The sequence below is a fragment of the Ictalurus punctatus genome, chromosome 8, assembly GCF_001660625.3.
Source record: "Ictalurus punctatus breed USDA103 chromosome 8, Coco_2.0, whole genome shotgun sequence".
Lineage (NCBI taxonomy): Eukaryota > Metazoa > Chordata > Actinopteri > Siluriformes > Ictaluridae > Ictalurus > Ictalurus punctatus.
The window spans coordinates 3281045-3296992 of record NC_030423.2 but is presented as its reverse complement, the minus strand read 5'-3'; the positions used below and the strand labels follow the sequence as shown (position 1 = coordinate 3296992).

Genomic DNA, 15948 nt, shown 5'->3' with positions numbered 1-15948 from the left:
GAATCAGGCTGCGACTAAAGCCAGAAAATCCTTAAAGGTATAACTGACAGCGCATGCGCCACAAATGTAAGATATCATATAGACATGAATAATTAATTAAAGCGATGGAGATTGGTTTGTTTTCAGAAACATTTACTGTTTCAGAAAAGTTTATAAAGCCATGTGTATATATATATATATATATATATATATATATATATATATATATATATATATATATATATATATATATATATATAAAAAATTGTATTTCTTTTGACTGAGTGCCAGAGCTCATTACATGAGAATTATTAATCTATCGTACGCATCTTAGGTATTCATTGTTGTATAATTGAAGGTAAAAGTGGGCATCTTATAAGTGGGTGTTTCGGTACAGATATCAGTCAGCTGAGTAAGCAGGGATTTTACTAGAAAGACGTGTATTTCCAGTGCTCCTGCCACGTTTTAGTGTTTATGTGCTTTATATTTGATACCGCATTTTGTAAGAAGTCTGGGACTTCTATTTCATTCTATAATGCGTCTATTTTAGAAACCATATTATCTTTGTACACCAGGTCTATGTGCTGCATGGAGGTTTTGTTTACATTGCCAGTATTGCTTTCCATGGGCGATTGTTAATCTGAGTCACTGTATTCATTAGTTACCAGTTTATTGTGTTATCACATCATCTCCGTATTTCACACACAAATAGACATAGTCATCAGAATACAGAAAGTCTACTAGATCCAGATTCTTACGTCCTTCTTTAAATATAAAGCGCCCTCCACTAATATTGGCACCCTTGGTAAATATGAGCAAAGAAAGCTGTGACAATTGTCTTTATCGTTTAACCTTTTGATCTTTTGTTAAAAAAAAATAAAAGAATTCACAAAAATACTCTGCTCTCATGGATAGTAAACAATTGCAAACAACTTGTCCTGATGTAAGTGATTTCGGATGGTCGTTTTGGAGACTTTCTGACACCGAGACACAACCAATATTAGTGGAGGGTACTGTACCACCTCGAAAACTTCTGCATCTGCAGGTTCTCTTTTCTTTCTCATGTTTCTAGAAGTAAAATGAAATGATCATTTGTTTTTGTTTTTATTTGGAGTTCTGTCATAAACAAGTAGAGTCTAGGATGTAGTCAGAAGAGGAAGTAAGTATCGTCTCCTCCTTATTGCTGTAGGTGTGTTATGGTACAATAGAACTTCACGTTTCACGTTAAAGATGACTGGGCTTTCTCGGTGGCTGCTCCTATTCTTTGGAATAGTCTTCCTCTCAACATTAGTTCTTCCCCTTATGTTTCTGTGTTTTAATCCTCTTTGAAGACTTATTTGTATTCTTTATGTTTTAATTGAGGGTGGAAATTCTTCATTGGTCTTTTCTTTGGTTTTTGTTTATTCTTTTCATTTGTTTTTAATTCAGTTTTATATTTCTTGTACAGCACTTTGGTTTCAACACCTGTTGTTTTAAATGTGCTTTATAAATCAATAAAGCAAACTGAACAAACTAAACTGTATTGTGTTTGTTAACTGACTAACTTGGTTGGTATAACATGGTTTAAAATGTACACAGAACAGAGAAACAACAAACACACACCTTCACATGATGCATCCCTAGCTGCCTATCCAGCTAGCTAGCAAAAAAAAAAGACACAAATCTGTGAACGAAACCCAAAATAAAGGCGGATAGGCTCGACTGCCTCACTCTGACCCACCGTTAGTGAGATTGAAGTCAATAAAGGACAAAAAAGCACACAAAAACACCCCTTAGACACAAGCTAGCCTGTGTTAGCATGCTAGCGAACAAACAAACAAAAAAAGAGAGCAGACACGCATCAGAAGATAAAATCCACAAACCAAAGACAAATGGAAGTCTTAGACGATTTGCATTACATTACATTTTCATTAAAGAAAAACATCCTGCATGTACTGAAGCTTGAAGCAAAGTGCTTTTTTCAAAATTAAATTTAGGTGCAGCACAGTGTTAGCAATTAGTTGCATAAATAATTACATCATGTGAAAAAATAAGTACACCCCATGGAAATTGTTGGCTTTTTTGACATATTTGGACATTTGATCCTTGTTGAAACAGCGGCGCCTATTAATAATGGTAATACGCACTATCAAATGACACATAAAATATACATTTTGTAGTCATTTTCACATTTTAAATGAGCAAAACCCCCTATGTTTATCACACTTTCAAATCCATAAAATCAGAAACAGGTGCTCAGGATTGGGTGCTAGTGATGAGAACCTGCTTAGGGAGTGCAGGTGTTATTTATACCCCTCTCATATCTAGGATCCGGTGTTCCCTTTGTTATTGAGGAGTGTGGTGTCATCATGCCAAGATCTAAAGTGTTCTGTAAGACCTTCAGAAAAAAGGTCGCGAGTGCCTATGAGCCTGGTAAGGGATTTAAAAAGATCTCCAAATTATTAAAAAAATACATCATTCCACTGTAAGGAAAACAATCTACAAATGACTGCTAATTTGTTCAGGACTGGACGTCCCAGCAAATTCAGCCCAAGAGAACGTCCGATGCAAAAAAGAAGTCTCTAAGAACTGCAAAACTTCATCACAGGATCTTGCAACTCTTGGTGTCAAAGTGTGTGCTTCTAAGACCGATCTCCAGTTATCGGAAGCGTTTGGTTGCAGTCGTTTCTGATAATGGTGGCACAATCAGATTTTCAGTTTAAGGGGGCAATTAGTTTTCCACATTGGTGGCATGTTTTTTTTTTTTTTGCTTCAATAAAAAAACAAAACTGTTGTGTGTTTACTCAGGTGGCCTTCATTAGATGGTGTATTTTGTTATCAGTCTACAACTATTTAGTATTAGATATATACAAAACCAGCAGAAATCAAAGCACTGTATGTCAAAAAAACCAACAATTTCCATGGAGTTTACTTATTTTTTCACGAGTGTATATCAGTGGAAGGCCCATAACTCTTGCTTTGTGTGTGTGTGTGTGTGGGTGTGTTGGTGTAAATACATTTGTATACATGTCAGGAGGGTGTCACCTCTCCATTTCCACAAACTATCCCTTAGTCAACACTGAACAGATACTGATTTTTGTGTTTCCCTTCCAAAACATAACTCATTACACCCATATCCTAAATAGTGATAAATCAGTGAGTCAGATTGACCATCCTGGAACATTTCGTTCTCGTCTTTAGTCACTGCTCTAACCTCGTTTTCTAAAGGAAAATATTTGCAAGGATGTGTCTTGAAGAACAAATATGGCCTTAGAAACCAAACCTTTAACACATCGCGTTAATACTGTGCCATATAAAATATTTAATATACTCCATAGACATAGAATATAATTTAATAGACTGTATAGATATGTGTGTATATATATATATATATATATATATATATATATATATATATATATATATATATATATATATATATATATATATATTGGGGAACATGTCACAAATAGCAAGGAGAGCAGGTAGCACTGCCCCAGAGGGATGAGTTGCAGGACGCCAGGTATCGTCAAAGTCCATAGAATGAACCTGAGGCTGGTGCGTTGCTTTAATTATTTGGTGACTAGTGGGTGATTGTTTTGATTCATCCATGGCAATGCAAGACGAACTCGTGCTTCGTTTCAGACCCCACCTGTTTCAGTAAACATGCTGTGTTTGTTTTCCACAATTACTCATTACTGTCTGAGTGACATAAGTAGTGAAAATGAAAGTAACATAAAACACTACGATTCAGTGTTTCTCACATCCTGGAGATCCAGCATCACAAAGCATTCATTCATACGAAAATGAAACTATTTCACCGGAAAAGACAGTCCTTGTTTATATTTATGCCACACAGTATAAATAAAAATACTTACTGCTACTCCGTTGACTAAGGCAGCCAGGGTTGGGGAAAGTTTGGTCCCACATGCTTTAGGGGGAAAGGGAAAAGAAGGGTCACTTGACTGCTTGTTGCTACACACACTGGACTGAGACAAAATAGTCTGTGGACAGGCTTTATGTAAACATTGAATATAGCACTGTTCCTGTACAAATGTGGGTTTGGGTTTGGAAGGTTACAAAAGTTTGAGATTCTAGACCAGAGGTGCCCAAACTTTTTTCCTATGAAGGGCCAAAAATCAAACCGAAAGTAAACGTTGCATTATACCAAACTGTATTGTATTAAAATGAGAGTTGGCATGGTTCTCCTTATTTATGATTTCATAATATTTACAAATAAATAAATAAATGGAAAACATGAGTCTGTAGTCTGCTTAACTAATGCAGTTTTATTTTCAGAGTTTTATAGTTTAATGGAACTTACAGTATAATGAAAACGTAGAAACAATCCCATTTATAGTACAACATGTTCAATGCCTAATACAACTATTCAAGCTATAAGCAATACAGCCACATGCCTGCAATATCAGTGACCTCTATTGAGAGACATGACGCTGGTCCTTATTTTTAAAAAGTTTTTCCGAATTGGGCTGCAGCTGATTTACTGACAAAGTCAGGATATTATGTAGGTGAGAGTCAGTTAGCTTGCTTCTCAGTTTACACTTGTTCAAGTTCATCAGACTGAAAGTCTGCTCACAGAGGTAGGTACTGCCAAACAGAGACAGCGTCACTTGTGCCTGTTTGCACATCTGTGGGTACCTGTTTGCTGGGACACATTTGTACAAGTCTGTCACGGGAAGGGACCTGAACTTGTGTTTGAGTTCTGAATCACACTGAAGCTCAATTAGTTCCATCTGAAGATCATCAGTGACTGTGTTCACACTGATGGTGAAGGGTTGAGCAAAGCCAGTACTCAAAGTCAGTAGCATTGTGTCTGAAGTCCTCAAAGCGACTGTCGAACTCCTGGATAGGGTTGCTGAGAACAGCATCATACTCAGGTACCTTCTCTTTCATCAGGCATGCCTCTCCGGATCTCTCCATCATTACCTATTTGTTGACTGTCGCAAAGCACGCAGGCCTTGAAGTCCTCATGTACATTAAATAAAATTCAAATTCACTTATATTCTCTACATTTCATTTCAATTGACATTTTTTTGTAGCTCAAAAATAAATAAATAACATGTTATGTTGAAGTAGAAACGAAGATCAGCATCAATTTTATATTTTTTTACCTCTCCCCTCCAGACCCCCTCCCCCCTTCTCACATATGGCATGGCGGGCCAAATCAAAAGTGACCATGGGCCAACCCGCGGGCCCTAGTCTGGGCATCTCTGGTCTAGACGAAGCACATACTTATTAAAGTCATATGGGGTGGAAGGGATGATGTATACTCAGGACATTGCTCAAGGGTCAGCATTTGGTGTTAACTCTGTGCTGATTGGTGATGGTTAAAAGGATTATCATAGACTATATAATATATAAAATTTATAAGTGTATCTGACTATTTAATTAAACCTACTTTTGGAAGCTAGCATGGCAGACATAATACATATATTTATACTCATTTGTACTCCTTTACACATTTATACTCAACATATTGCTGTTTTTTGTGCATATATATATATATATATATATATATATATATATATATATATATATATATATATATATATATATATATATAGACATGGTCATAGTTTGAACTATATTAATAGATTAAGGTAAAATGAAGCTAAATTAATTGCACATTATGTCATGGAATGTTTGTGTCTGTTGTTGTGATTGTGGGAGAACGTAGAAGTAAGAATTGAATTGCATCATCGTGATTATTGTGTGCTTGTGGCGAGGACAGAAGCTAGGAATTCAATATTTTAAAATGTTACTTATATTTTGTTTTTTCTTCAGTCCATTATAAGGATTTTATTAGGAGATTTTATGGGGCATACAATAATAATAGTTTTTTTTTTTTTTTTAATGTTTTAAAATGTTCATTTACTCATAAAACATTCTTACTTAATTATCACATCGCCCAGTAATGAAATGTAATGAATAACAGAGGTGGATTTAAATATTTCATTTTATTCATATGTATGTTGTCATATTGCAAACAACTAAAATAATATCACAATAACAAATGCATACGAAGGATAAAGAGAGCGCTCCCAAACAGAGTTGTATGTATTAGAGTTTACAAATATAGATATCTACAATTTATTTCCCTTCTCAGTAAAGTACAGCACTGTATGTCTCAGGGCTCCTGTTTCAGAAAAACAGCTACACTGTCATTTCATAGACAACAAATTATTAAAAAAGAAAACAAATAGGTTCTGCAAATAAACCATACTTAGACAAATAAAGCACAAAGAGTCATACATTTTACTTCTAAATGAGTGTCATTCATTCGTAAATACAGTAATTGCTTGAGGCTAACATAAATAAACTGTTCACTGCAGCTGAGCCAGCAGTGGTTTGCAGTCAGACAGAAATTCCAACCCCTCCACAGCTTCTACGATACCATCTACCCTCTCAGGTGGCAGCACTACACTGGCGTTGTTGCGGAATTTTTCCTGCAGGCTCTCATCACTCAGCGGCTTCCTCCAGTGGCCATAGAAGGTGTCACAATGGCCTCGTAACACAATGCCATTTACCAAAGTGACCTGCACCTCACCATACATGCTGTTAAAGTTGGCTGGGTTGTCCTGGGGGTGCTCTACTCGGACACGGGAGAGCAGGGCATGAAGCTCTGGCCTCAGTAGTGCTTCAGGCTGGAAGGAGTGCACTGTTACCTGGCCGTCAAGCAGTGCTGTGCAAGCATTGAACTGGAAGGAGTGACGTGCCTGGTGCTCTGACTCTGGGAATGGCCGATTGATATATTTAGAGCACGGCACCCGTAGGAGGATTTCCTGCACTGAGCTTGGGGAGATGATTCCTCCAGAAAGAGCCAGCAAAGCCTTGTGGACATGGGCAGCAGCATCAGCGACCCAGTGCATGCCCAAATGGGCTGGAAACCTCTTGAAGGCAATGTCTTGTGTCTCCAGAAGGAACGTGTGCTCCGCCTCTTCAGTGGACACCATTGGACTTGGGGTGTAGTCTTCATAAAAAGCACTGAAGCCAGCTATCCCAGGCACTGCATCCAGGATCAGGGAACTTGCCTCCAGTCCACGAGAGGCCAGCAGGGCGGCTTCAAGGCCTTGACGAGAGGCATTGCCAATGTGCAAAGGCTTGGACTGAGTGGCAGCATTGGCCATTGGGGCCCCTGCTAAGGAAGCAGCAATGGCTAAGGCATGGCTGCACTGAGAATGGTTGAGGCAAAGGAGCCGGGCACAGGCAGCAGCACTGCCCAGTGTCCCAACAACACTAGGGGGGTGGAACCTTGGAAAAGAAATCAAAAAGCACATCAAATTCATGCTTTAGATGCATTCGTTTAAATTAATAAATAAATATTATATATATATAATATATTGTATATTATATATATAATTCATACAAATTTCTTATGAGATTAGGTTGGTAAAAAAAAAAAATTATAAGGATGCTCTGAAGCCGTTTTAAAAACAACGACAGTATTTTTAAATGAATTTTTCTGATGCTCTATTTCCTTTAATAACGGTCCTACGAGCTGTTAACCGCAGTTAAATTGCACAAGTGTTCTTTTTAAAGAACATTTAAGGGAAATGACAAATTATTAGTCATTTCATTCCACTCTGGCAGTAAAAACATCAGTGATAGGGCAATATGGATATAAACCGAACAAAACAGCATTTTATATTAACACCTGTCTGAATGAGTTCATCGCAACCCCCTCTCAATGTAAATCCAGTTAGTGCAACCACTCCCACCTGAGTAAAGGCTTAGAGAATACCCATGTTATTAAGCACAGTGGCAGTTTTGTTGAGGCTGTCCCCAAAATATTCCTGCACTTACTAGTATTATTACTCATTTTGGCACTATATTAAAACGCTTGAGGTATTCTGTTATTATGGTCGCCCACCCTTGTTTTATGGTGTTGTATAGAGAACTGTGTGTGCTATAGTGACAATTCTCACCTCTTGGGAATGTTGTGAGCCTCCTTGGAAAATCTCATCAGGCGACCTTGGACCTCAATGCCGATGTTGAAGGCCATCAGGAGGTCCAGACCGCTTGGCTTGCTGTTGTTGGGGAACATGTCACAAATAGCAAGGAGAGCAGGTAGCACTGCCCCAGAGGGATGAGTTGCAGGGTGCCAGGTATCGTCAAAGTCCATAGAATGAACCTGAGGAAGACCAGCTAATTAACAATGGCTGGTGCGTTGCTTTAATTATTTGGTGACTAGTGGGTGATTGTTTTGACTTATCCATGGCAATGCAAGACGAACTCGTGTGTGTCTTCTAGACACAGTTTAGAGATATGTCAACTCCATTATAAAGGCCAGGATGTAGCTCTTTGCCATCTACCCTAGTCTTACAATAACACGAGTGGATTAATTGACCACTGGAAAATATGAGTGAGGATTAAAAACATTTCCATAGCATGTCTGACTTTGAAATGGCAAATACAACACCCACACTGTAATATTTCCAGGGGTAAACTAGCAGTGATGCTATTGGGGACAGATTCTTTTAACAACACTGATGTTCATTCAGTCCTTCATTTCAGACCCCACCTGTTTCAGTCAACATGCTGTGCTTGTTTTCCACAATTACTCATTACTGTCTGAATGACATAAGTAGTGAAAATGAAAGTAACATAAAACACTACGATTCAGTGTTTCTCACATCCTGGAGATCCAGCATCACAAATCATGCATTCATACGAAAATGAAACTATTTCACTGGAAAAGACAGTCCTTGTTTATATGTATGCCACACAGTATAAATAAAAATACTTACTGCTACTCCGTTGACTAACGCAGCCAGGGTTGGAGAAAGTTTGGTCCCACTGCGCCCGTAGACAAAGCTGATGTCATCGGGAGCGTACACATGCTTTAGGGGAAAGGGAAAAGAAGGGTCACTTGACTGCTTGCTGCTACACACACTGGACTGAGACAAAATAGTCTGTGGACAGACTTTATGTAAACACTGAATATAGCACTGTTCCTGTACAAATGTGGGTTTGGGTTTGGAAGGTTACAAAAGCTTGAGAGTCTAGACGAAGCACATACATATTAAAGTCAAATGGGGTGGAAGGGATGATGTATACTCAGGACATTGCTCAAGGGTCAGCATTTGGTGTTAACTCTGTGCTGATTGGTGATGGTTAAAAGGATTATCATGCACTATATAATATAGAAAATATATAAGTGTACCTGACCATTTAATTAAACCTACTTTTGGAAGCTAGCATATGTTATGGCAGACATAATACATATATTTATACTCATTTGTACTCCTTTACACATTTATACTCAACATATTGCTGTTTTTTTGGGCCATTACCTGGCAGTGCTGGAGTGCCAGGTCAAACACTTCAGTGGTGCTACCCAGCAGCCCTACACCAATGCTGTCCAGCACCATGCGTTTGCTTCTCTGGAGTACGACTGGTGACAGATGACTTGGCTGCACGCTCTGGATGAATCGGCTAAAGTTACTGGTTACAGTCTCCTCAGGGGCAGGCTGTTCCATGACTGAAAACACAGGTGGAATGGATGAGACATTTCTGCTCTCATTGCTGTTTTTCTGCTGTTGTCCAACGTGACCGATATAAAAATGTATGCAATGTGTATTAGAGCTGGCTCACCATCTAGTGCAGAGTTATGGAGTCTTCTGACTGCAGACAGGGTGGACACTGGTCTGATTGCTCTCTAGATAATGTAAGAAATCAGGTCCATAGAATATAAGTGTATTAACATTAACACAAGACATGTGCCATTTTTTTTTTTTCTTTTTTTTTTTTTCCACCAAGTGTTACTGGTTTAGTAAAGCTGATTCACCTCAAAGAAAATCCCAATTCTAAAGATTTAATCTATTTAAATTACTAGACAGTCAAGTAATCACATATAACAGCTAATAATGCATGCCATGTATTCTCCATGAGAATATGTACATTTGTTTTGCAAGAGATGATAAAAGTGCTATTATATAGACAGTTAGGGCTCATAGCATCATGAGTAAAGTTAAACCACTACATTAGTTTTCCACTTAAAAATAGATTAAAGAAGCAACAAAAGAAGAAATGAGGCTACTACAGAATATGTTTTGGTAACAAGACCATTTGACACTTTTGCACAGCAACTTCGTCGTCCATTAATTAACACTGACATTCTGAAAAAACACAAAGTTAAATTACCTGTATTGTGGGAAGCATATTGTATCTTGGTATTTCTGTGTAAGTCAAATAGAAGCACACTAGTTCTGTCTCTGCACAGGATGTAACAATGTGGTCTTCACAGCTGATGTTCTTGCTGCTGAGGTGAGTCTTTATATAGCATGACACTCAAAGTATACAATACCGGAACTTCCAAAACCTTTTTTTAGCAACATGGGTGGGATTTCCCATTATCTGAGCAGGAAGTTTATTGTCGTAGTATTTGATCAATGATGTCATCCTTCAAGAAGAGACAAGAGATTGGTTGGGAGACTTGAAGCTCCTCCTACTACACTTAAGCATGTTTCTTATAAACAAAACACATCCTTCCACAGTTATCCAATAGTGCCGATACTACAGGGCATCAGCAGGTGAGTGAAGTTTTAATATGCTTTGTATGATTTCATAATGTCCTATATCTCATTAGACATCAGTGTAGTACGGCATGTATAAATCGATTATCATCAATATTGTCTCTTAACCTCTAAGAAAATTAAATCGGTCTTACCAAGAGGCCCATTTGGGTCCACGGTGATCTCCATCAGGTGAATCTGTGGAGCTTGAGCTCTTCATCAGACCTGTAACATTGTCGGTCCATAGAGAAGAAATCAGAGTTTTAAAAGAGAAGCAACATTATACTCTGCCTCTGTGTGGAGCTACAGGGTCAGTATCACTATCTCTGCTCTGCTTGAGAGCTGCTATTGGTTCCTCTCAACTGGCTGCTGAATAGAGCACTAGTGTAAGCTCAGAGCAGAGGAAAGTAAATAGTTCTGTGGATAGCCTATGACTGACACGTTTGACACGCTTTGGGTGGAGCAGGGTTGCGGAGAGTTAGAGACAGAAAAGGAATGCATCATTTTTTATGATACATGTATATTAGAGGCCATCCTATCCTGGCCAAATGATTAATGAGCTCAATTTCATTTATAAATCTAAGTTGTACCAAAAATGGAAATTCAAGACATGTCATGTATATGTTAATATGTTATTTAACCATTCGATTATGTGCAGAACCTGTATATTACATTTGCTTACTATACATTAATGCATAGAATACTTTAACGTAAATAATTTTGTTAAATAAACAACCAGCTGATGAAAATGTGAGACTACCTGAATATTACCTGAATCAGATTAAATGAGTATTGACATGGATATTCAGTGTCATGCTGAAATACTTGAAATCTGACCATTTCCTTATCATTTAAAGTTAACAGATCTAATGGCATCAGCGAGCGGGTTTCCTGCCAGCTTCTACAGTGAGCCTGGTGTGCTTGGCTTTTTGGCCAATGGCATAAGCGCATTCTTAGTACTTCTGCAGAACTTCCACGGTGCCAGAACTGGTATTCCAGCGTTTGGAGTAGAGAACATCCTTGCAGGTCTTGTTATTTTCTGGGTTTTATTTATATATCCACTCCTAAACTTTACAACAATTCCAGTTGTAGCCCAGACATTCAGTAGTTTTAGGACTGAAACACTGTCATCCTAATTTAATAGTTTAATGATTTAAAATGTAAATGATTGTTGAATGAAATTGTCTGCATTATTATCAATTGTGTGATACCGTACAACGTAATGTGAATAAAATAAACAATAATGATGGTATCATACGTGTTTATCTGCTGTGCTATGAAACATAAATAGTAGGAGTCACATGTCTACAACAAGTTCATAATAAAAACTGATCACGAAAACCTTTCCATAGACATAAAGTAGCTGATATCCTTTTGTTTTCATTTTGTGCACCTGTTTAGGGGTTCATCTGATTTTAATTGGTGGAGTGTGCCAAATGATTGCTGGTTTGCTGTCCTTCCGTAAATATGATCATCTTAGTGGCACTTCTTTCATTGGCTATGCAGCACTGTGGGGAAGTTATGGTGCAACGAGAATATTTCTAGGAGCAAATCAGCACAACATAAACAGCACCATGAATAATAGTACACTGGGGGACCTTTACTTAAATGCTTCAGTCAATGAGACATACATCAAGGAGTCAGCCATAGCTGGGCTGGTGCCCTATATCTTGCTCTCCTTACTGTTGGCATTCTGCTCAGCCACAGTTAATTATATTATGCCCTTTGTGTTTGGGTCCATCACCCTGACACTGGTTTTTGAAGCTGTGGGGCTAGTGGCTGGCTGGGCTCTTGTGGTATCAGGAGTGCTAGAGCTTCTCATCTTGCTCTTTGCCATATATGGATCAGCAGCACTTCTCATCAAAGGAGTGGCCCAACGCTACGTACTCAAGGGTTTTGGTAACCCTCTCTTTAATGTGCTGCTTCTTGGGACAACCAATGCCAGTAGCTCCAAGAGTTTAGGTCAGGAGAAAAAGAAGAACACCAAATATGCTGAACCCATGGCCTTAGGCTTCTTCTGTGATACAGTATCACCATTCATATTTGCCTTCTATGCCTTTGGGTACTTCCCATCAATCACAGTATCTGCAATCTGGATATCCATCAACTCTGCTGCCCAGCTCCTCTCTAGTTATTATGCTTATTTGCGCCAAGATTGCTACCATGCCACCAAATTTGGTCTGCACTGCACCTTCTGGCTTGTCAAGACCTGGGAAGAGTATGTGATATCTGTATTGACTACAAGGAGTGAAGCAGCTACAGCAAGGCAAGCAATGGTGGGTAACTGGTTTTTCCTAGCAGCGGCTCTAGTCATCTGTGTCGCCAGTCTGAACATGGACATGCTGGAGTTGGTCCACAATGGTGTCTTCTTCCTGCTGACTATCTCAACAATCTCCCAGATTCCTCTTGATGGTTACTACATCTTTTATGGAGTGGCTTGCTCTATCTTCACTGCTGTCTCGTTATACGGCACCTTCGCACGTCTAATTAACACCATTGCTGAGAAGTCACTAATTCCAGTTGGACCCCAGCCTATCTCAACTGACAGACTGCAGAATGGCCTTGGTTGTCTAAGGAAGTCTCAAAAGGAGCAACACCAAGGAATGGGTACCCAACTGCCTGATGCTCTGTTTTACCTCGCCAATGGAGTGGCAGCTCTCTCAGCCATTCAGAACAGCCAGCCCCAAAAGAGTTTTCTGGACCTGACAGTACCATGGGTGCTCATCCCAGGGGCCATCATCCAGGGTTACGTAAGCCGATTACAGGTTCAAGGAGGGCAGAGGTTTGGATCGGTTATCCCATCCTTCTATTTGGCCTTTTGGGCCACCTGGACCTGGTTCAGACTCACAGGTATGTTAATGTTATATTGTAATTGTTGAATTCATAACATTTGATATGATTTACATACAATCTTAAATAAAATGGAATAGGCTAATATTAATAGTATAATATTGGATGGTTTATTTACAGGAAATCAGCTGCAGTTTTCAACAGCAAATGGATTTGCGGCAGGAGCAATAGCATTCTTGGTGATTAATGCTTTCCTTATACTAGTTGGTGAGTATTAGTACTGGGTAATTTACACGAGTGGGTATTTACAAGAGTATGCTACGTTACAGTTTTATCAAATTTTTTGCTCATTTGCAGCTGCTTATGGCAATCTTGTTTTACTGGCATTAACCATCATCATGGAGGTCATAGTAGTGTGCCTTCTTCTTTCTACTCTTGATAGACTACCATACCAATTGGAAGGTAAAGTTTGTTTCAAAGCAGACAATGCATCTCATCGACTTTTAAATATGACTAAATATGACTATTATTGTTTCAATATTTTTTTCCAGTTGCTATGCTCTCAATATTTGCCATAATTTGCTTATATGGGACTCTGGCATCACTTGTTAATGGAATATTCTCCAAGACCATAATACCAGTTGGACCTGCACTCATAAAGGTATTTTTAACTTCCATCAGTATAGAACATAGCAAGTTGTTACGAGTGATTAAAAATGAATGGGTTATTTCCTCTCCTTCTTTCTTCTTAGAATAATTATAAGAAGAAAAAAGCTGCTGCTACAGCTCCATGTCCAACTCCATCCTCTCGTGGGACCAGTGGGCTCCTGCAGATTGCCAAATTGCTGGAAAACAATGGAGTATGTGGTATTCCAACAGATACCGTCTATGCTCTGGCTGCTTCTTGCAAGAATCCAAGTGCTATAGAAAAAATCTACAATATTAAAGTGAGTACTGAGGGATTCTTAATTTATATACACACAATGTACTGAAATATTTGAGAAAATTGAATACTGGACATCACTGCATTAAACTATGCTCCACAGGACCGTCCTGCAGAGAAGCCCATCTGTGTCTGCATCTCTAGCCTGGAGCAGCTTGCTGCAACCAAACCACCATTTAGTCCTTTGCTTTGGGAGTTCATGAGTAATGTCTATCCCGGAGGCATAAGCTGTATTGTACCAAAAGGAGACTGGCTCCTAAAACTTGGTAAGAGAACAGCATTGGAATATGTTATCAAACTTTCTTGTTTTTATCGCAGGTTTATTGAGTGTGAAATTATTGTTTCTCAAGGTGTGGGGGCTGCGTATGATCATGTGGGGACCAAGGACAGCATAATGATCCGTGTCCCTGACCACACTGTCACTGCCCACCTGTGTGACATTACGGGGCCTTTGGCTATCACATCTGCAAACCCTAGTGGTGAACCTGACAGCACACATCATGACATGATTATTAAGTAAGCTGCATTTTCATTACTGTCTTTTGTACACGATAAAATGGCAATATACGCAAAAAATGTCCAAAAAAAAAAATCACATTTAACCTGTTTGTAGCCAAATTTGATACCTTTTACTTATTGATTCATCCATTTTATACATAGTGTGGCGACTCTAATAGATGGTTTCCTTGCTAACTTTGTTACTATTTAGGAATTTTGTAAAACACAGTGACACTGAAGTGAACCTTACTTCCTTGTCTCCTGTAAAAAGCAAGCAAGCAAATGTTTTTGCAGTGATTGATGGCACTGATATCAAGGCATAACAGAACCACTTTTGATTGTCTGACAGCCGCCTTGGACACAAGATCCAAGGAGTACTGTGTGATGGGCATTCCAATGAGCTGGTAGGGTCAACAGTGATCAGTTGCCTGAAAATTGACGAAGGTAATCTCAAACTGAATTCACCAAATGCAAATGATGTTTGTAAGTTTTCCTTTTCAGTGTGCTAACTAGTACAATTTGGTTTCCAGGTACCATAAATATTCTGCGTGAAGGTTGTGTCCCTGCGGCAAAGGTGCAGCAGATTTTTGAGCGGGTGAAGAACAGCATGTTATAAGAAATGAAGCTACACATTAAAACATGTAAAAAAAAAAAAAAAAAAAAAGTTAATTAAACTACACTGTAAAAATCCTGTAAAAAACGGCAAAAAGTTCGACAGCTGCAGTTTCCAGTATATTATTGGCAAATTATTCTTATAAGAGAAACTATGATGATTTTTTTTATTATTATTATTTATTTATTTTTTGACATTGTGGGATAAACATGCTCAGCAGTGCTGGCTGAATTCTAGCTTTCTCTCTCTCTCTCTCTCTCTCTCTCTCTCTCTCTCTCTCTCTCTCTCTCTCTCTCTCTCTCTCTCTCTCTCTCTCATATATATATATATATATATATATATATATATATATATATATATATATATATATATATATACATATACACATATATAATTACTGCTTTCTTATTGTTGTCTTGTAAATATTAAAATATAAATATGCTATAACAGTATTGTTTTTTTTCTAGCATCATTGTATAGAATGACATAGACAATAAATTATATACAACATTATTATTTTTTTCTGATTGGTGCCCTGGAGTGTGAGAAATAAAGCATAAATAAAGCTTCTTTATTATTATTATTATTATTATTATTATTATTATTATTAT

At 38.2% G+C, this 15948-nt stretch overlaps 2 protein-coding genes across 2 annotated transcripts; one reads left to right on the top strand and one right to left on the bottom strand.

The window, feature by feature from the left end:
• Positions 1 to 5917: 5917 nt before the first annotated feature.
• On the bottom strand, positions 5918 to 10315 carry irg1l (immunoresponsive gene 1, like). Its single transcript, XM_017475234.3, has 6 exons — positions 10123 to 10315; positions 9574 to 9637; positions 9273 to 9460; positions 8727 to 8819; positions 7905 to 8110; positions 5918 to 7230 (listed from the first exon to the last, which is right to left on the bottom strand). The coding sequence occupies exons 1-6, from the start codon at positions 10138 to 10140 to the stop codon at positions 6303 to 6305; spliced, it is 1497 nt and encodes a 498-aa protein (XP_017330723.1). The 5' UTR covers positions 10141 to 10315; the 3' UTR covers positions 5918 to 6302.
• Positions 10316 to 10435: 120 nt separating this feature from the next.
• On the top strand, positions 10436 to 15917 carry si:ch211-153b23.3 (uncharacterized). Its single transcript, XM_017475233.3, has 11 exons — positions 10436 to 10511; positions 11351 to 11519; positions 11895 to 13343; positions 13464 to 13550; positions 13641 to 13745; positions 13835 to 13944; positions 14036 to 14230; positions 14330 to 14492; positions 14577 to 14742; positions 15074 to 15168; positions 15255 to 15917. The coding sequence occupies exons 2-11, from the start codon at positions 11363 to 11365 to the stop codon at positions 15338 to 15340; spliced, it is 2613 nt and encodes an 870-aa protein (XP_017330722.1). The 5' UTR covers positions 10436 to 10511; positions 11351 to 11362; the 3' UTR covers positions 15341 to 15917.
• The last annotated feature ends 31 nt before the right edge of the window (positions 15918 to 15948 follow it).

Bases quoted from the DNA above. Each gene is read 5' to 3' on its own strand.
- si:ch211-153b23.3 (XM_017475233.3), top strand. From the start codon at position 11,363: ATGGCATCAGCGAGCGGGTTTCCTGCCAGCTTCTACAGTGAGCCTGGT. The intron at 14,493-14,576 runs GTAAGAGAACAG...TTGTTTCTCAAG, and splicing joins AGACTGGCTCCTAAAACTTG to GTGTGGGGGCTGCGTATGAT. The intron at 14,743-15,073 runs GTAAGCTGCATT...ATTGTCTGACAG, and splicing joins CATCATGACATGATTATTAA to CCGCCTTGGACACAAGATCC.
- irg1l (XM_017475234.3), bottom strand. The intron at 8,820-9,272 runs GTAATGGCCCAA...TTTCCCCTAAAG, and splicing joins TGGCACTCCAGCACTGCCAG to CATGTGTACGCTCCCGATGA. The intron at 7,231-7,904 runs GTGAGAATTGTC...TTCTTTTCCAAG, and splicing joins GCTCACAACATTCCCAAGAG to GTTCCACCCCCCTAGTGTTG.